Source organism: Glossina fuscipes, unplaced genomic scaffold (assembly GCF_014805625.2).
Source record: "Glossina fuscipes isolate IAEA_lab_2018 unplaced genomic scaffold, Yale_Gfus_2 2, whole genome shotgun sequence".
NCBI lineage: Eukaryota > Metazoa > Arthropoda > Insecta > Diptera > Glossinidae > Glossina > Glossina fuscipes.
Window position 1 is genome coordinate 11,196,319 of NW_023998416.1, and position 21,989 is coordinate 11,218,307.

At 32.3% G+C, this 21,989-nt stretch overlaps 1 protein-coding gene across 3 annotated transcripts in view; it reads right to left on the bottom strand.

Moving 5' to 3' along the window:
• Nucleotides 1-3,197: 3,197 nt before the first annotated feature.
• Nucleotides 3,198-21,989, bottom strand: part of LOC119633279 (protein phosphatase 1 regulatory subunit 14B) — a 40,664-nt gene continuing 21,872 nt past the window's right edge. For 2 of the 3 annotated variants that reach the window (XM_038026747.1, XM_038026748.1), the window contains 4 exons: nt 7,767-8,280; nt 7,526-7,600; nt 3,379-3,420; nt 3,264-3,305 (listed from right to left, as the gene is read on the bottom strand). In XM_038026747.1, the coding sequence (XP_037882675.1) occupies nt 3,264-3,305; nt 3,379-3,420; nt 7,526-7,600; nt 7,767-7,982 (375 nt within the window). In that variant the 5' untranslated portion in view covers nt 7,983-8,280. Of the gene's footprint in view, nt 3,306-3,378; nt 3,421-7,525; nt 7,601-7,766; nt 8,281-21,989 lie in introns of those variants that run through there. The other variant, XM_038026746.1, reaches the window with a different exon arrangement.

The window sequence follows — 21,989 nt, forward strand, 5'->3', positions numbered from 1 at the left end:
TTTGCTTTTTAATGAACAAAAGAAAAATAGTGATATTTGAATGTAAGCAATGGTATGCCTATGCGATATAATTAATAATGTGTATGGATGCTTGTGTGTATATGAGCACCTATATCAAAAATGCTTTAAACTAATTTAACTAATTACTAGCATAAATTTTTGGTAGTACTTATTAAACAGAAATCTTTTGGATTTTCTAGAGTTTTAAGTGCAAATTATTATTTTTATCTTACGTTGTTTTATTATTATTATTTTTTTTTTTGTGTAACTTTAATTGTATTTTCATTGAGCTCAAGTTTTTTTTTTTTTGTTTTTTTTTCAATGTTTATAATATTTGAGTAAAGATTTAACTGCGTTGTTTAAGTAAATATAGTAATAATATATATGCGTGTAGAGATAATGTTGTGTTTAATGAAATTTATTGAGTGCTTGCTTTAAAAGAATTATTCGATATTTAAGTAATTTTGCAAAGATAAGTCTTATTAAACGAAAGTCAATTTAAAGTACTTGTGAAGATCATCTCAGTTAAAAACTGCGCTTTAAACTTTATTCAAGGGAACCTGGTGCTTTAGATAATATTTGATAAATGAATTGCTCTCCATTCTTGTTTATAGCCATCATCGAAGAATCCAAGAGGGTGGATTTCGCCAAAACGTTAGCAACGCCCAGAAGGAAGCTTCACAAATCTCATAAATTATATATATTGTTAATCAGGATCAAGTTGCGAATTGATTTAAGCATGTCTGTCTACCTATCTGTCGGCGTAATGTTTGCGGTAAACAGTCTAGTGGTCGCAAAAATAAAGCTATGACCTTCAATTTTGGCAAAAACACTAGAAGGGTATATGTTGAAAATGGACCAAGCCGAAGTGAAGTGAAAACATGTCTTTTTTTCAAAAGGAAAAAAAATTTTTGTGGTTTTTTGTTCATTAGTCATCAACAGATAAACCTATATAAATATAGGAATATATAGTCTATGGGTGATGCTATAATCCACGGTTGCCCAATATTGTAGAGTATCAAAATATATATTTTTTTCAATACCTTTATAAAGCGCCGAAACAAACTTCATAACCGTTATAAAGTATGCAAGTTCTTGGATACTTTCAAATTGACAATATGCCTAAGCATGGTTGACTTTTCATCTGCCCATTTCTTTGTCTCTTAGCCCGGCCATCTGTTCCATCTGCCTAAGTGTGTAGTATCTTTGGCAGATATTCTCCCGTCCCCGCAATAATAAAGATGTCGACTACATATTTGCAAAAGAGGTTGAAAATGACACAAACCAGTCAAAGAACACGCCTATAAAGTCCGAAAGCCTTTTATACAACCAAAACTGAGAACACCTTCCGTGCCTTTTGCCTTTTCCTCGTTACTTATAAATTGCAGCATATACACGATACATATTTCCACAAAATTATTCTACAAAAATGGGAGAAATCAGCCACGCCTATTCCAATGTATTCCAAAAAAAAAAAAAAGAAGAAAATGAAATTGTCTTCACAAATAAACAGATGGAGAGAGATTAACTTCTTTCGCATGAAATACGTATATGACTTGATTAGAAGGTATTTTGTATAATTTATGGCATTGAAAAAATATGTGATCACATATTCCCCGGGCACTGTTACATTAAACTTTTGACTCTTTTTAAACGTGGCTCTGTGTATTTTATAATAATAAAAGTGGCATAGTTTTGAATGAATAATATTTTATTCGTCAATGCCATATAATCGTTTCGTTTTTTTTTTTTTTTATTATTTCCTTAATTTTGCAAAATTACTTTTATATCTATCTCTTTTTGATTTGAAGAAGAAGCTTAAGAGTTTGAATTTTTATATATATTTAGTTAAAACAAAAAACTTACTTAAAATAGAAATTAAAGTAAATTTTCTGAATTTTTACGTACATATATATACAATTACATATATATTTTTTATATTATTTTTTTTTTGTTTTTTTGTTTTCTGTTTTTATGACGGTATTGTACAAACATTCAAATTACATATTTATTTGAAATGAAACGATACAAAAAAAAAAAAAAAAATACAAATACAAATAAACAGAATCGATATCAATTAATTGAAGTTATTTTAATTAACTTTATTGTGATTTATTGCAACATGCGGCTTTCTTTTTTTTTTCCTTTTTCTTTAATAAATTAAAATTTAAAAGAAAAATTTTTTCGTTTTTACGAAAATACAAAAACAAGGTGGATTTTGAAACTTTAATTTTTCAATTTGTTGCTTCAACCAAAATTTTGGCAGTGAACCTGAGCTTCTCATTAAATGAACTTAAATGGAATAAAATAAACTGTATATTCGCCCAGGAGCGAATCTTGGATGCTCACCATCTTAAGCAGTTTTCTTTGAACGATAATTTATTCGAGGAAAGCACTACACACATACACACACACACACATACACTTAGGAGTGAGAAGGTCTACGGACCTACAACTAGGCTCGACTAGGCGACGCACTTATTACATCGTATTCACATTTGTGGACAGGTAAAATGCATCAGCATCAGCCCTTGTGGACGATATAACTTGGAGTATAACCGTAAATTATAATTATTTTGTATGATTTTCATGACTATGGCATTTTGATCGGATATAGAGGGACAGACGGACTCCAAATTTCTTACACGTTAAGTAAGTGTGTGTGTGTGGCATATATTTCTAGCTATGAGAAACGGAATGAAAAATTTTATATACTCGCTGCGATGGTACGGGATGTAAAGATTGATTATTTTTTTTTTAAATTCCTTTGAAAAATAATATGTAATAATTATCTAATGATAAAATTTAACTAAATGTTTGTTTTTAACAAAATATTTTGAGATAAAGCTGTTTTCTTAATGGGGAAGAGATTAATATTTTTCTTTTCATTCTTTTTTCCTGCCTTACATTACTCTTCATTCATTCATTCATTTATTTAGTGCAACTTATATAGAGTTATAATGTATAAAAAATTCTATTTAAATATTATCTTTTGTTTTACTATCTTGCAAACTGTATTTATCATAAAAAAATAAACCTAAATATATGTATATTTCTTTCACTTTCTTTCTCTCCATCTCTATGCAGTGCTAAACTTAAATGTAAAATATTTTTTTCTTTCTTCGCAGTACATTAGAAATTAAATTAAGCTTTTTCTGTTTTTGCGTAATATTAGAGTTAATAAATAATTTAACAAAAAAAAAAAAAAAAAAAAAAAATTTATAAAAAAAAAACTGAATAAAGTTGCATCCTAGAAAGACAGTTTACAGTGTTTTAGCACGATCTAAAAGATCACTGATGAATTTCTGCAAGGAAAACATAAGCAATAGCGATTAAAGATAATTTTAGGAAAAAATTTTCATCGATCAAGATACTCACCGATATGTCAGATTGCGGGCGCTTACAAACGGATAATAATCTCTGAAAATGAATTTTTTAAAAGTTGAAAACTTATTTATGCAAATTATTATTTTAATATGCTTAAGAATTTAATTTTCCTAAGTAAAAGAATAATTTGTTAATTTTGCACTCAATAATTCAATGAAATAAATATTTGCCTTCAAAACATTTCATTTTTAGATCAGTGCTACCGCATATGTGTAATTATGTGACTAGAATTTGTCCATAGATGGCTATCCTATCAAATGAAGAGGACACATGTAGCTGAAGTTGTGTTCTTTTATAACATGAACATCTGGCATTAAAAACCAGACATAATACCAACATGTATGACGTCACAAAAATACTTTTTTTAATAGTTTTTTTTTTTTCCTAATAATAGAAACGAAAGACTTTTTGCTATCTATGCTAATTGTCGATGAAAAGTCGATCTATTTTAAGAGTCCCAGAAGTAAAAATTCATGGGCAGTTCCAGTCGCACCTTTAATATAGACGGCGAGACCGAATCGCTCAGGCAGAAAATCTTATATTCTGTTTTTGATGGGACAAGAAGATTGTCATCTGATATTAGCTTTTAAAGTGTGATGACAAAGTTAACGGTAAACGCTATCAAGAAAAGTGAATCAATTTGACCGGTTCGCCCTGCAACAAAGGAACGAAAAATTGAACAAGCAAGAAAATTATATATGGTTGTATCCGAATCTTTTATACCCATCACCGTAATCCAAAAAAAAAACAAGACAAGTAATAGAACTAAATTTTCAAGCTCTATAATATGGGGTGGATGCGGCTCGAAATAAATATTTTTGTCGTTTAGATGTTCAGACTTGGAAACGTGCCTTTCGAAAAGTTGAGGTAATTTTCTAATTATTTTGAAAATTTTTAAAGTTAACGGGAGAATATTTACCATGAATATTACACGGTTGCGTAGACAGACAGAAGCACTGGCGGACACGTTTAGGAAACTGGTCAGCAATTTATATACTTTATGGGCTTTTTCACCAATAGCTTCATTTTTGCGGCCAAGAGAATGTTTGCAACAGACATATATTGCAAACATTTTGACAAAATGAATATACCTCTCATCCTACGGTGACGCACATAAAAACGCAATATATTTTCTAAATGAAATTAGTCCATCCGTCCGTACACCAAAGGTGAAAAGCGGTAGCCCATGCGGTTTACTCATTAAACTTGAGTCCTTCGCATTACAAGTTGCTTGTGTCGATGTTGTTTTGAAAATTACGGTTCGATATGTGCTTATCTGGTGCATAAACATTACAAAGATAAACAAGAGATCTAACTTAAAAAACAGAGCATTGTTGTACGCATATCACTTGCACTCAAGAGAGCTAATACCGTGAACACTGTAATCTGCGTTTTGCAGGCACATTTAAGTTTATGTAAATATCTATAAGAAGGCATCAGAGATTATGATTGAGAATAGTTCCACTATGAAACCATAAGAGCCCTATTTGTCAATTTACCGGCAGAATGCAATAAGGATAAGCTGATCGATGCCATCATTAGTGTATATGAGGAGCACGACATAATCTCGTCTAGTTGCTACTAGATCGCCATTGTATGTGATCTGGTTTTTTCAGTAGTGGTGGTATTGCTTTTTTGACTATCCAGAACGAAGAAATTATGAAGTTAATAGTTTAACCGTCCATTTAGCAGCATAAGCTTTCTCAAAAACTAACGAGATCGTCCTGTTTAATCACCCTCTCTCAAGTGCTTTAAATCTAACCGTTTTTTCTCCAGCAAAGCTTTTCGATAATAAATTTTTACGTTCCTAGGGGTGCATTGGATGCTTGCCCACTGGCTTCCCTGATTTTTGATTTTGCACGCCTTACGATTTTCTCGCCTACCGCGAGAAACGTCTTTACTATGGCAGTGTATTGAAAGTAAAAACTTAAACATTCACTTGTCTGCTAGCTTTACTCTGGGCGTGAATATATGAAATAACATTGTGAAATTTATTTGAAATTTTGAGGAAAGTATGCTCCTCTTTGTGGCACCAACGCTTAGTATAAAAATTCCAACGAATTTTGCTCACTTACTAATTTTAATGCTCTATCTTCAAATGAGAGCGAGAGAGAGAGAGAGAGAGCCTTAAGCTCTTAAGCCTTATATAGATTGATTTTCTGATGTGCCCTGGAACGACTCCTTTAACACTAAAGTGCAAAATGCAAAAAGTGCTAAAGGTAGTGTGAATTAAACATGCGTGGCTAATATTAAATTTGCTAATTAATTAATAATTGGGAACGCAATGAGAGCTTGTTTTGCGGTAATTGTGGGTTAGCTGCCAATCAAGGTTTTTTTTTACAAAATTTGTAGAAAAGTTTTGTAAACGTCCCTGACCCCAACAGTTTGATAACTATTTACTTACAAGTTATTGTTATGTTTTACAATTTACTGACAAGCCTCATTGCACTGCAATTATTTCTCATAGCATTTTCACTGTTAACGCTAATGGAGTTGGCCAGAGTTTTTTTTTTTAACTGATCGATAGGGCGAGTAATTTTTGCGTCTTATAAACAAATTTATTAACCTAAGTGTATGTTAAATAGTCAATAGCTTGCCAAGCTACCGTCAATTATGAGATCGAGAAGTAACTGCCTCTGAAATAAGGCTTAAGGGAAGTTTGGGTTACACGGCCTCCTCCAATAAGAGTTCCATTTGTAGTACTACACCGCCTAACGTTGATAAGTATATTTATACTCATCATAGAGAAATGTATTCATCTTGTCAAAGTATTTGCGACGCCCAGAAGGAAGCTTCAGAAACCCCACCAATATATATACTGATCACTATCAAGTCACTATCGAATTGAATCGATTTAATCATGTCCGTCTGCCGCAAAAATGCAGCAATCGATTTCAAATTTGGCAGAAGGACTGTTATTTCTTGCACACAGGTTGGTACTAAAATTGTGCCAAATTGCTCAAAGGACACGACCATAGCACAACATAACCTGAGATCATCTCTGTTTTCCAAAATAAACCAAATTTTCGGTTTGTTTTGTTGCTTATAAATCCCAATATATACAATGAGAAAAATTTGCCCTTGTATCCTATGGATAGTTCTACAGCACCGGACCGCGTTTTACATAAACTTATAAACGATCAAACTTTTATTCTTTCAGTTGCTTTCTACTTATTACTCATAACGCAAACAAGACGGAATGTTGAAAATTATTTTATACATTCGTCACATGAAGATATATTATCTGTCTAGAAATGTAATTGTAAAATAAATATGCTGGCTTCGCTTTTTCTTAGCAATGAAAAGGTATGGGAAGAAGAATGCGATGAGCTAAGTATTTTAATTTCAAATTAAATATTGTGGACGTGACGACATGGTGGATTAATTTTTTCTTCACAATCCCGTCGATGTGGGTATCAAATATAAGGAGGCTTGCAAAGCAGCTATATATGTAGTATGGAAATTTTCGTTTTTTTTTTTTTTTTTTTGAGTGATTTTTAGTATAACGGTGTTGGTTAAATATAATTTTCTTGCTTGTATTGCATCGCTTTGAGTTTCTTTTTCGAGTGTTAGCATAAATCGCACGTTATTAATTTCACTTTTTCAATAAAGTCGTAAATCATGTCTGTCCGTACCCGGCTTTTACATAAACCTTTGTTGAGGGAAAGTTTCCAAAGTTTATTAACAATTCCTACTATATTTCTCATTTTCTAAAAACAATGCTGGTTTTCTTATAGAAAAATCAACAAAAGCCCGAGATCTTGATAGAACATAACTATCGCGTATCTTTTAAAATATTCTTAACGCTTTCATTTCCGAAATTCTCTTAGAGGTAGAAAAGTTGATGGCAAATTTTTTACTCTCTCTTTGCATTGATATTACAAATCGAGAAACCAAGTTAAATGTAAATAACATAAGCAAAATAACAGATCATACTCTAGATCTTAATATCATAATAATTTATTGCTCCACCAAGTTTCAGTATCGCATAATTGAAACTTTTTAAAAACGCAATTCCCAGCAGTCCTTTGCTCTATGCAAAGTTGGCAAAGCAAAATTTTTAAATATTATTAGCATTCGTGTCTCTATGTGCGCGGGAGTAGAAGTGTACAATTTTGATTTGATTTTCTGAACTTACAATTAAATGAGATCTTCGTATGTCATCTGTGTCCATATCTAGAATTTCATCGATATCAACATCAATGGCTTCATTCTATGTAAAAAAAAAATAAATATAAAAAAAAATAAAAGTAAATCAGAAGAGAAGCAAAAGCAAATAATCAGCGCATAATAAGTACTTTATATGCATCACTTAGCCAATATAAACTTCGTAATGCATATGCATAATGTAATGAGAGATTTACTGCATTTATACATACCGGCGGATCAAAGAGTTTTTGCAATTCATCATACAGCCACATTTCGACGGCTAAGCGTTTTCTGATTAAACTCATCTGATGTGAACCATATTTTGCTGTGAGGAACTTTTCGCGACGCTCTTTAACTTCGGAGCCCTTTTCATTAAAATTGACGCGTAAATTTGTTCGATTCGGTGAACGTTCACAATCATTCATTTGTTCTAGACCGCACTGCATTTTTTGGTTTTAGCCGCGGCTGCCTTGAAAATGTATACGCTTTGAAAAAACTTTTGCAAAACTTTACACTTTAGATAAGTGAATGAATGTTTAACGAAGTGCTCGTAATGAAGTAATGTGCACAAGAACCGTGAAGGGTTAACTATGTCAATCAGTGATGAATAAAGTTGTCTGTTTTCGTCACTTTAAACAGTTGTGTCAATCAAATTTATAGCCAGTGGGTGTGTTGCGTGCCGCCTCTCGCTTACAGACGTTGATTAACCGTTAAACGATTTTCAATGATGACGATTAAAAGCAGCTGAAATTTAAAATACAATTTTCTTATTAGTCTCAATACTTGTGTTCGCCTTGTCAATTAACTAATTGATACATTATTGATTAAATGATTCCTAATTAAAATCGTACTATGTATGCATTACTTAATGCTGGATAAAATATATATGTGCTTATCAGCGAAGGAAATATATTATTATATACCGACACATATATAAAATATGTCTTATAAACTTTATACATATACTTGACCGGAAAGTGATTTGGAATTGTTTTGGTTACATAAGTAGGTCAGACAATCCGTGAATAAATTTGAAAATGTATTTCTCCCACAATACCTAAGAGACTCGAAACGCTTCAACCAAAGGAAAAATAATTGATAATTTCTCTACCAACACATATGTAACTCAATATTTAGTTAATTTATTATCGGAATTTTTGGGCTCAAACGGGTTGAAAGTTGACACAAGCATTCTCGCCTTATTAGATATCTCATAAGTCAGATATGCAATGGATCAGGACAGGAGTGTGATTTCATTTACTTTTGCTTTTCATTTGAAGTCACGCGAAAATCGCGAAATAGAAAGTGAAGATTTTGCAAACATATCTTCAAGTACTGCCTTTGATTTATAGCCAGATTAAGCCAATAACTCATAAAAACAACAAAAATTCCATGGCAAACGTGTGCCCAGCAGAGGCAATCTTCCTTCGAAGAAAAACTGTACTAGTTCGTAGTATACGCCTGCTGTGATGGGTATCCAAGATTCGGTTCATAATTCTTTGCCTTGTTGTTTATTCGTTTGCTTTCTTAATCATATTTGTTGAGGTTTTCGGGTCATTTAAACTTTATTCTGCTTCAAATGACTCATAGACGTAGAGTTTGCATATTGCGATGTGTGTGAGGAATTCTTGTGCTCAACTCTTAATTTGCTTCTTTTTTTTTTTCTTAAATAACAGAATGACTTATCAATTTATAATTTCCACGCACTAATACAAACGGATGAGGATGTCTCAAGGTGTGTATGTAAAATTTACGCTGGATGGATGATTCAAACTCGTAATGAATTCTTGAGAGTCTTTTTTACGTTTAAGTATTTAAGAGGTAAGAAAACTATATTTAGCCGCGACCGAATCTTTTATACCCATAAACCTTTTATGCTGATCGATAATAGGTAGACACTCATGAAATATGCGAGCAAGTTTTTATCGTTCTATTTGTTGTGATCGATAAGTGATGAATAAAAAAGCAGACTTTTTTTATTCTTGACAACAAATGTGCGTTTAGATTATGTCGTACTATGCTCGCGTCCTTTGACCGATTTGGCTCAATTCCAATACGTAAGAACCTTCAATTTGAAGGCGTATTTTTGCGACCAAGAATTTGCTTACGACAGACATTACACAGCCGGCGTGCCACTTATCCGTGTAACACGGTGACTATCAGAAAGAAGATGTGAAAGAGAAAGAAATAGGGAGGTGGTGGCTGCAGTCGGGTGAGTGTTTTGCCAATCGACAAGGGCTACGTCCTTACCAACTGAGCACTCATTTTAGCTACGACCAAACAGAACTTTATCGTACACGAGACTTGAACCCCGGAAACTTGGTAGTTGTGGTTCTTACCTGCTAGGCTATACACTTTTTGGGGTCTCGGCGGCTTAATTCTAGATGTTACAAACGTTTTCACAAAATGAACATATCCTCCTCCTTCGGCGATGGGTATAAAAAAAGAACAACAAAATAATAAAAAAAACTAGCCAAAGCGTGCTAGTTGAAAAGTTCGCAGAACGAATATAATAAAATCTAAAAAGATTGCATTTTACGGTATATCTCTTTAATGCCTATTTATCCCATACCTTAGTGCTTATCGACTACTTTTATAGGATCTTCACGCAATTCAGCGATCGTTCTATAAATAATTGGACAAGTGCTGCTATCTTGCTGAAAGTAAGTGTCGTCCGCATACACAGTATCAATCTCAAGCCAAAAACATCGATCAGCACTGTAACCAGATCGAACTTGTAGCATTTACACCGCCACAGAGCTTATAATCTTTCAACGAGACTTTCTTTTTCGAAGTAAAGAATACCAATTTTTGGCCAACTATCAACTCTGCCCAAAACTTAACTGTCTGACACCTATCATATATGTTATTTATCTTCAAAATGAGTTACGATCAAGTTGAAATTCATGTGTTCCCCCACCTGTTGGTCCTCAAAACGTATTCTTCTCGAATTTTTCTCTCTGCAATGAATTGCTATTAACATCTCTTGTGGAAAGGTTTAGTGACTGAACGGTTACGGTTTAGAACTTGAGAATAGAAAGAGATTGTGCTCTTTTATAATATAAGCCTTTGATATATGGTACAACATGTAGTTTTTCTACTAGTTTTAATCTGCGAATTTTTCAATTATATGAACATTAGTCATTACCATAAAATGCCTTAAGCATTAATGTTATTAATAACACAGTAAAATTGTTTAAGGCTTTTACACGGACAATCGAATCACGTCAACCGTTGTCAACAATGAAATTGTTGAGTTCACTTTGTCTAAAAAGCAAATAGCAAATGAAAAAAAGGCATAAATGAAAGATGTCATGTTAATCTGACACATCGGGCACTAGGCGCATATGTGAACTGCATTTTTCTATTCATTTTCTTTTCCAGAAACTTATGCATATCAGCTATTTTTCAAATGTGTTTCTCATTCGTTGTAATGTAATTTGTTACTATTGCTGACATGCATACATAAACACACGTATACCCAAGTGAGGTCGTTGTTGCATTTAAAAGACAAAAAAAAAAAAAAAATAAATAAATAAATTTAGTTTTTTCACATAATTGTTTTCAAACAGAAGTAAACTTTGCGAAACTTTTCATGTTTCCCTGGAATTAAATTGATTTGAGAGTAATTTAATCCTTACACTCTACTCTCTAAGCTATACAACATTTAATTAAACTGCCTCAATATTTATATAAAATATATATATATATATATATATATATGTATACAACTATATATATACTCGCTTGCTTATTTTATTTAAATAAATAATGTATATATATATATATATATATATATATATAGATAAGTATATACATGTAATACTCTATACATATAATGCTATATAAAAATATATAATTACATAAATAGCTATATGTTGCAAGCAATAAACTCTCCTTCGTGTTGATATTACTGTTATCGTTGTGTGTTCAGCAACTACACTGTCACATTAAATGGCATTTAAAAAAAAAAAAAAGAAAAAGTTACAAAATCAAAGTTAATCGGTTCAGAGTCTTCAGCATTACAACAACGAAACTGCAGTAAAACAATTAATTTCTTCATGTTTTTAAAGTAGGGTGAGAGAGCTGCTAAGGTGTAAAGTATTCACTACACATACATACTTATACATATATATTGAAATGCCGTCATGAGCAGTTAGTTGTACGTCTAATGATTAACAATTTGTTTTGGATTGTGAATTCAACTATGGCAAATGATTATGTAATTAAATAAGTTTTCCTTTTACCTCTAACTAAAACGGAACGGAGCATCGATAAAATTTTCATGTTTCACATGTTCGTTACAGCCATCTTTCCTGGAGTTCACCAATATATTCTTTCACACAAATTTCTTGTTCTAACATTTGTTTTCAATTTTAACTTGTTGGCTATGTCTGGGATATCAAGAATTTACATATGCAACTTGAGAAGCTAAAGGAAGTGCTACCAACGGACTTTATAACAACGAAAAAGCCAACAGATACGATAGTTGTGCTTAGACATATCTAACATATCTGCTGATGATGGTATTTTTGATCCAGTTCGTTCTAAACGTGCACGCTTGTTGGTAAGTAGCGAGAGAATACTTTGGAGACTGATTTTTATTCCTAATTTGAATCTCAATATATATACGTAGTATGTACTTATGAACTGAATTTTTTAATTTGTTTCTTGTAATAAAAATCAATGATTTTCGTTTTATAGATATGTAAAATGGATCATGTCATAACTTTTTTTGCACGGTTTTTTTTGGGAAAGTATTTTTCCTAAATTTTTTCCCATCTTACACGTTTCTTTAAAGTTATGAAACCCTAACCCTAAATTTACAATAGGCCGCAAATATTTTTGTTAAGAATTTTTCTGGACGGATTTCTAAGAAATGCATCTACCGTGTAAAAAAAGCGATGGTTGTATTAAATTTGTTTGGATATGAGAAACTTAGAATTATTTGAAACGCAAGAAGATACGCATCGTAGATTTTATAAGCTACGTATGTTTGTTCTCAGTTCGAATAGCGGTTACATCTTTATCATGTTTGCCAGTCTATTTTTTGAACCTCAAGGTTTAAAACAAAAAAAAAACAAGCTTGTCTTTAATTTATTTTGCTTTTCGTTATAGGAGTTTACAAGAAAATAATCCAAATCTCACTCTATAAATTTCTGAAATATCTGATCGATAGCGATCAGAAAAAGTACTTTTAGTATACTAACCGGATTTTACGTTAGTTAACTCATTTCCGGATGCATATTGAATAGGAATAGATTATATTCGGAAACCGTCTGTGTTGGTAAAGCACTGAATATATCATATGGTAGCACCTTATTTATATACAATGTTATATGTCACACAATAGTTACGGGTAGGGTTGATTAATTGAATGTCAATGAGAGAAAAAGCCGATGAGTAGTAGGTTACAAGGACTCTCAGTTTGGAACGGGAGCAAAAAAACATTAAGAACGTTTGCTTGTTTTTCTTAATTCAGCAAAGATGGAAGATGATCGTTTTACGTTGCTCCAAGGGTACTCTTGTTGTAAGACCAGTTTTCCCGAAAAGGCACTATTTCAAGGCGAACAACTTTCGTTGGATTTGGCTCATCTTGAAAGATCCATACAGCCGACTGTTGTTCACTTTTCCGCTCATTCGCATAGATTCATGGTTTATCGTTTGTTACGATCTTATACAAGCCCTTCCATCCAACAATCGATGCAAGCATCTTTTTGGCATTTTGTAAAATTATATGGGATCCAAAGAGAAAAGTCTGTTAAGGGGCTTCAGGATAGGGCCTAAGGTTGCCACACAGAATGTCGCATGTCGACCATGCGTTAACAGTTTTTGGACAGTGTCAATGCTTCCTGACGCAATAACTGAATTTGGGTGAGTATTATGACTTTTGCTGGTGAGTGTGAACGGCAGTCACGATTTAATTCGTTACACCGGCATTTTGCAGTGGCAAGCCATAAGGCCTTTTTAGTAAAAGTAGAAGTAAGTTGTAAAGTGAGAGATGTGTTCCTTCCTCAAAAAGCAAAAAAAAAAAAAAAACTACAGCCGCCTGAAAGTAAGTGTACTCTTCTTTCAGGCATGAACGCCTGACTTGATGAAAATTCGAAGAACTTATCTATTAGTCGTCATTACTACCAATAGCAAAGGAAAAAATTGTATCTTAGTTCTACTCTGCCCGCAAAAGCAGACGTTATTTATTGCTGCCATATCCTAAGGCCCCACAGCTCTATTTTACGTGGTTGACTTAAAAAATTTGTATACATTTTTTATTTCATTGTTAATACTCTTTAGTTACTTGACTTATTTAACGGTAGCGTTGAATTTTTTCTTTCCCACATTCGTTAGCTTTATTGCTCCTTTATATTGAATTATCTCAAAAGTAAATTTTGTTTTCAACTTTATTTTACCGAGAAATGAAACATTGCTCTTTTCTACCAGCATGCCTTTCACATCCAATATGTATACATTTATACGTATACGTAAGCTCATGCTAAAAAAGATGTAAAAATTATGACGTTTCAATTTGCATAAACTATTTATACGGAGAGCGATAGATAGCACAGTCGTAAGAACTCACTCAGTTGAGTGCATAAAAAGCATGAGCCATGATAAAAAAAAAAAAAAAAAAAAAAAAAAAAAAAAAAAAAAAAAAAAAAAACAAGTACCTGATATGTAATTAATAAAAGAAATGAGTAAAGCAGAAAAACTATTCATTCCATACAAACATATTCTATCAATGTGTTTACACACAAATACAAACACAAATGAATATTAACATTCAAGCGGGCGAAGAATTGCATTAGTTTAACGCTATGCATGCTTTATAAACGGGTAGAATAAGCGGAAAGTTTTACCCGCTTTTGTACGCTCTTCTTACAGTTAGTTACAAGGAAAAAGGAGAAGAAAAACTTACTGGCATGAAAGGGGCTTTTTTTCGAATGAATCAGGGAATGCAACTTGTACCTATATATATATATATACACACACACAGACAAACATATATGCAAAGTTATTTGATTTCTTGGTAGAATGGTTGGCTTTTTTTTGCTTTTTTTTTTTAAACTATACTGTGTGGTGCTTAACAGAATATCAAGAAAAGAAAAGAAAAACTTAACTAAAGTACTTTGCATAAATATGCAGCATATGCCGTAATAAAAAGCAATAATAACAAAGACAACAACAACAACAACAACAATTGCAACAACAATTGCAACAGTAGTACATAATCATATTAATAATGATAACATGCAACATGTTGCATGTTGTAGGTATTTCTTGTGTGGTACTGCATACATAAATACGAGAATGAAGAGTTCATATCTAAAAAAAAAAAACAACAAAAAAAACAACAAAAACGATTGAAAAGAGGAAAAGCACATATTTATGTTTATGCATCTTGTCAGCTATGGCTTACAATTTAACGTTAAGACAATATATGCACACATACATATGTGTTTTATATAAACGATGTAACTCTTTCAAGTTTCGCTCTTTTTTTTGTTTTTTGTTTCTTCATAACGCAATGAATGACGCGCTTTAATTTCTGTGAACAGAAAAACTATTGTATAGAAAAGCATGGCTTTTTTGTCGGTTTCTATCATCTATTCATATACGTATTTAAGGTGCTTTGCGTGTATAAATAAATGTAAGCATATGTCTATGCAATTATTACAAACAGGTCGTGTACGTAATACACAAATGCTTTAAATAGTTAACGATGCAGAAACTTCCGGGATTTTCTGTAAAATGTGTGCACACTTTATCGAAATAGAAAATTTATACGATATCTACTACTGCGGGAAGGCAATATACTGACTTGGTTAGCTTATTTGTAACATTCAGAAGGCATCAAATTTGCTTGGGGGGGGCGTGAAGCTGAGCAATTTAAGCTTAATACTCTGCATATTACGTAAATTTAAACAGTTCGTAATTTGTCTCATAGATGATAACAGATTGATTGCCTAGCAGCACATCACTGTCAGCTATCTTACCACCGTTGTTGTGAATATTCAACAATTCAAAAAACGATTTCTTGAATAACTTTGTTTACACGTTTAATAGGCGTGCTTTGCTTTTCTTCTCCCTTAGTAAGCCGGCAAAAAAACATTTGATGGAATATGTTAAGGAACAATGTGCCTCCTACGGCAACAAGTTTCGGGTAGTGTTGTAGATAAGAATTACGGCAATCAAGACCGCGTTCGCAGATTAAAAATTCAGTAGAGTAGAGTTGACTTTGTCGTAGCTGTACTGAGCGCCCAGGCCAGGTAAAGGGACTCACCCACTTCTTTCTGACCGTCACTCTGTTGCAAGTATGGAGGGACACTCCCTAAGTAATTGACCATATTATGAAAAGAAAAAATTTTTGGACGACTATCTATTATCCTTGATAGACTATAGTATGGTGTCGCGGTCATACGGACCTCAAGTTTATAAGCATCACAATCAATCGGATCATAAGAGATATTTGCTTGTTTTCCAAGAAGATGCATGAAACTAAGAATCGCGTATGATAAACTGATATAATAAAGCGATTTAGCTGCGTTTGTCTGGGCGTTTATCTAGTTGTATTCAGAATAATAAAATTAAAAGTTTATTTAAATATTAAAAATTTATCTTTTAGCCTAATCAATTTATATGACAAAAAAAAACCCGTTCAAGTGACTCATTGCCTCGCTTATGGTGGGAAAAACTTTGAAAGCTAAAAACCGGCAATGGAGGTTAATATCTCTTGCTTATTTAAGGTTCATTATGGTACTCGCCGGTTATGTTATATCACAATATCGGTTTTTATTAGATTTATTTAATTTTGCTTAATTTTCTCGCTTATTATTCTCGATTTATTCCGATCTCATCGTAGGATTGTTTTTAATGACCTGGATTGTATCTTTCGCTTTTATGCGATGTTGTTCGACGATTTTCGTCAATTCACTTATTTTGACTTGTTTGATTTCATTCAAGACCTATTCAATTCTCTCCTATTTCTACTAGAATTCCCCGATTTCATGAAAAATGTTAAATGGAAAAATTGAGTTTGCAAAGTCCGACCGAAATACTTTAACTTTTCGTTATACATTTTTTTGGCCATCATTTGATTCTCCTCAACATCATTCGGTTCTTAACAAAATCACTTAATTTTGTTCATTTTTGTTTGATTTAAGGTTCATTCGAGTGTAAACAACACCCAAAAGCACTTACGATGGAACCGTCTTTTAGTATACTATAGAAAGAAGGCGACTTTGAATCGATCTAAGCTTGTCTGTCCGTCTGCCCATATGTATGTCTTGTGTTCGACACAGAAATTTTTCAGATATGTTTACGAAGTTTGGTACACTGGTGTGTGTGTTGGCCCAAGAAGAAACGACATTGGATATGGTTCAGATCGAACCACTTCTCGAGCACTGCCCATACAACGACTTGTTTTCAAAACACTTGATATGAGTAATTGTGAAGTGGTGTAGGCTATTTCTTGATCAGTCGCGGCGGCCCACTATAGCGTTTTCATTTTTTTTATTGGGATAGCAGACCGAATGTTTCGGTTCAAACTGATCGCAATTCCTTTCTTATTATTATTACATTATTTTTCATGTTAACGTAAAACACTTCTTTCTACGCTTGCAACATACATTTATGTCGTAATTTATATACGTACACATGCGGTTATGTGCATTAACCGCAATTAATCTTATAATAAACTTTTTAAGCTGCAATTTTTTGTGTGAGAGTTTTTCTTTCTTAAACGATGTCAAAGTGTTGGAAGTCTTACGAAATTGTAATAAAATGACAACTTAGTCAGTTTCAAAAAAAAACAAAAAAAAGAAGAAAACAAATTGACTGTGAAAAAAAAAATTAAATATTTGCTCGAATTTATCTACTATTGCAAAACAAATTTTGTAGCTGTGTGTGACCTAAAAATACTTTATTTGATGTGATAAATAGAAAAAAATTTAATCAAACAGTCTATCAAAAAAAAAAATGCATATGTTCTGTTTATTGTAGGTGGTAGCTTTCGTATGCAAGTGTGATTGCAAACGGGAACATTTGTTTGCACTTCCAGTGAGTCAACATGTGTGCACTAGTTTATTACAATTCTTGCTCAGACAAGTCTATGACAAGATAGTCGTCAAAGCTTAACAAATATTGTAAGTAACTACAAGAAATATTGGTTGAAGAGGATTGAAAGAAAAAAAAAAAACTTTTTTTTTTTTTTATTTATTCATTTAAGAAATCTATGACAGTTATGCATTAATTCTGATAGGTGTGTAAAAGCGGTTCTTAAAAAAAAAACAAGTATAGAAAACAGAAAACTCGTTCACTATCTATCATCACTTTATGTAGGAAACGATGAACAACAGTTGTAGATTTTACAAAATATATATCTCAATAAGTGTGATGCTCTTTTAATTTTTTTGAAATATAAAGTGGCCAGATTGGCCATAAAGTCAAAGAATGTACAAGTGGATCCTGATTCATGTCAATCACTGATCCACGAATTTTTTGGATTGATCTTCCCATCGCAGACTTTTTATAAAAATTGAACAAATTTTCGGATCATAAAGTCGGTCAATAGCATTCTGATGAGGGGGCTCTTATCTTAATATTCGTTTATATGACGCGGATGGGTAAATATTAGATTAGATGAAGCTGCTTGCGTGGAAGTAATTTTAAATTTAGCGCAAAAATACACTGTTTATGGGAACCGCAACGAAGAAGTGCGGTATGTGCTCCAGACCGCAAGATCTGCAATACAATATGTAACGAACGCAGAGCATGAAGCCGCCACCTTGACAATCCTTTCTACCATCATCTTTGCCAAGTACAAACATTCATGGCTTCACTTCTTAACGCGTCAAAGAAATTTGTGCAAGTAACAGATGAGTTTCTTTCAAGATCAAAAACTAATGAATGCAAAAAGATGATAAATCTTAGAGTTCGCCTCAACATGCTTCAAATATCGAGTTAATATCGGCCACAAATACAGAAAAAAAAAAAATAATAAAAATAATTGTTTCATTCAGCAAGGTCACAAAAAACTAGGCAAACGTAAGCACAATTCAGATTATAACTAACCTAGCTAAGCTGCCATCTCGCTATATAGCACAGTGTGTTAAAGAACACAAACAAGAAAGTGTTACAAGGATAAGTCACAAATACATACTTACACATGCGAACATTTTGGGGTACATGCAATTCGCAAACAGGTGCACTTGGAGGATAAAAAAAAAAAAAAAAAAAAACAAAAAAACTCGCACATATGTATATACAACTATATAACATGCAAATACCAATTTTCGTGTAATAACTTTGGCTGCAGAATACATGATTTTTTTTTTTTTTGTTTTTCGCATGCATTTTTGTGGTAAATTGGAAAGAAAATCGTTATAAATATATTTGTGTTTTTTGTTATTGTTCTAAGAGAATACAAAGAGGAAGTATATTATAAGCGTTCGCCTTGCAGCAGATTTCTTATCTTAAGGACACATCATTAGCATTCACAAATATTTATTATTCTCTTTAGGCAGATGATCATAAATGCAAAGAAAGCTTTCATTGCACTAACTGCAGCGATAAACCCAGTTTTGCATGTTATTATATTATATAAAAGAAATTATTTACTGCACATGCCATATAATCTTTGTATGCAAAATACCGACATAAAAATATGTATGCTTGTACGTATATTATGAAAGCAATCTTTTTTTTTCTCTCCTCTTTGTAAAGCATTTTACTTTCAATTAAATATAATTATGGCGAACAACAAAATATGTACACAAAACAGAGATATTGACCTTATATTTAGTATTGATGTAAATTTTAATCATTTTCTCCCCTACCTGCACAGAATTTCAAAGAAGCAATTTCCTGCATCTGCCAATAAATTCGTTTAGGCAATAATGTAAATTTTTATTGTGCTAAGAATAAAATTATATATTATCTTAAGCAGAATGAGTAAGAAAATTATATTCGGCTCTAGCCGAATTCATTAGATCTACCTATTCTTTAGATTTATAAGTTCCAGCACAGTTTTAATATTCCAGTTGGAATATTAAAACTGTTGTAAATATAAAGAATTTCACAGACTTCGCGTTTGAAAAAATATTTCTCGCTAAATCATTTGCGATGCTCCTTTGAAGAAGTTGCAAGCTGAATTCATTTAAAATATTCAATATTTGTTTTCATCAAGAATCTCTGGGACTTGTAGATGATGTTGACCTGAAGCCTCCGCCTGAACATTTGTTGCAAGCACTAAACAAACTTGAACGAAATGATTGCAATCGACTGGCAACCTAGTTAGAATTATTTATCTAAGCTATCGAGCCTAAGCATAATGGAGCGGCCAACCAGTTACATAGAACATCTGATATTAGAGATTGCTTCGTAAGACGACTGTATTTTCCTTTCCTAGCGTTTAATAAATTGTAGAATTGTAGAATTTAATTTTTTGCCTGCACTTCTGTAATGTTCAGCAATTGTTCAAATATTTTAATAAAATGCCATATCGGATGTGGCAACGTTACGCGCTATAAAAAATAGATAAATAGATACCATTCATAATAGTAATAAAGCGGTAATGGAGTGTTGAAAGAGTAAAGATAACACTAATAAGAATATCATCTACAGGTATTCTATGAAAAACTCCATAGAAAAGGACTAGAAATGCGAGGACAAAGGCCAAAAATTTACGAACAAGTGTCTTGTGCTCTAACACAACAAATGTTTAAAAGATTCATAGATGATTTTGAATAAAAATTTTGGCAACAAATTTTAAACATTAAAATAAATTCACTTTGAATTATACAATTGTGTATATGTATATAGCTAGCTATAGGTAATCTTTAATTTTGAAAAAGAAAGAGAGATAATAAAGAAAATAATAATAATTATAACATATATATATATATATATAACAATAATGATAATAACAAAAACAATAGTAATGATGCAAACCGATAAATTCAGATCTGAATGCCAAACAGCAGAAAATGTAAAGCACATTGCATTGTTACACGCGAGACACTTTGCGAATAGAGAATATGAGCACAAATATGATCCGATTGGATAATACATTGGAATGGAACGATCTTAACCGGCGAAACGATGGTTCATAGTCGACCAGATACAGTAAAGGCTGACAAAAATGGAAAAATTGCGCATCTTGGACTTGATGAGAGCACGTTTAAAATGTACTCAGCAAAGATAAGTAAGTATCCGACGTTGATAATACCAATAAAACAACAATGCATTTTTGAAAGATTTGAAGTCACATCAATAATACTAACATCGTCTGCAGGCACGTTAAAAGAAGAATTAAAAGAACTGAGAGCAAATCGTGAAAGCTGTAAAGGAATTCAATGGGCCGTGATATTACAGGCCTAAGGAATTCTAAAACGTATCATGGGTGACTTCGTATAAATATATATGCGCATTATAGAATTATGCATTTCTATGTGATTCTCTTTTTATTTTAAAATACAGAGATAATAGAGATAATAAAAATAATTATTATATTAGTAGACCTCAATACAACATGTATTCATTTTGTGACTGCGTTCATATAACATGCGAAAAGAGGCTCGTATAGCAGGATGAAAGAATGAGATAAACGTTCTATTTTATGATGTTTCAACTTCAACAGCTAATATAACGATTAAGTCCATGAAAATCCGCCTGAGTAGCCGAAGGCAAGGAATCTCGACTAGCAAGTCAATGGTCGTGGGTTCGAATCTCAAGCGCGGTCGAGTTTTTAATAAAAGCCGATAGCCTTAGAAGCTAGTGCTTTTAAGAGTTTAGTCTTAGAATTTATTTCTCTGGCGAAATTAATAATAATAATAATAATAATAATAACAAGTCCATGAAAGAAAAGCTGGAAGAAAATACCATTTATTTTTCAAAAGCTATAAAAATTTTATTTGTATAATCTAAGCAATCCTCGTACAACGACAATTTATGTAACACGGAACGAGTTACAGAGCGATCTCATGTACTGTTACTGTACTATTACGTTCCAATTATATTATCGTAAATGATTTTCAAGTGGTAAAGCTACAAGTTGGTTTCATAACTTCTTCATTCAGCAGAATGGTTGCGTTTTGTCAAAGAAATAAAATTATTTGCATCAATAACCTGTGATTAGCGTTATCGTGTGAAAAAGTTATACTTTCGGACAAACTGTATGATAATCCAAATAAGATAAACTGACAGACATAGCTTAATAGATTCAGAAATTCACGTTGATCAAGAGTATGTGTACTATATAGGGCCTTTGAAGCTTCCTTTTGAGTGTCGTAAACATTACGACAAAACGAGTATATCTTTCAATGGTGGGTGTAAAAATGCATTTATGTCGAAGTTAGTTTGCAAATAAAATTTCACTCAATATTTATGTTTACTTCTTTTTTACACTAGAATAAATTATATTTATCCAAAACGGTTTGTTATACATTAAAACGAAGGGT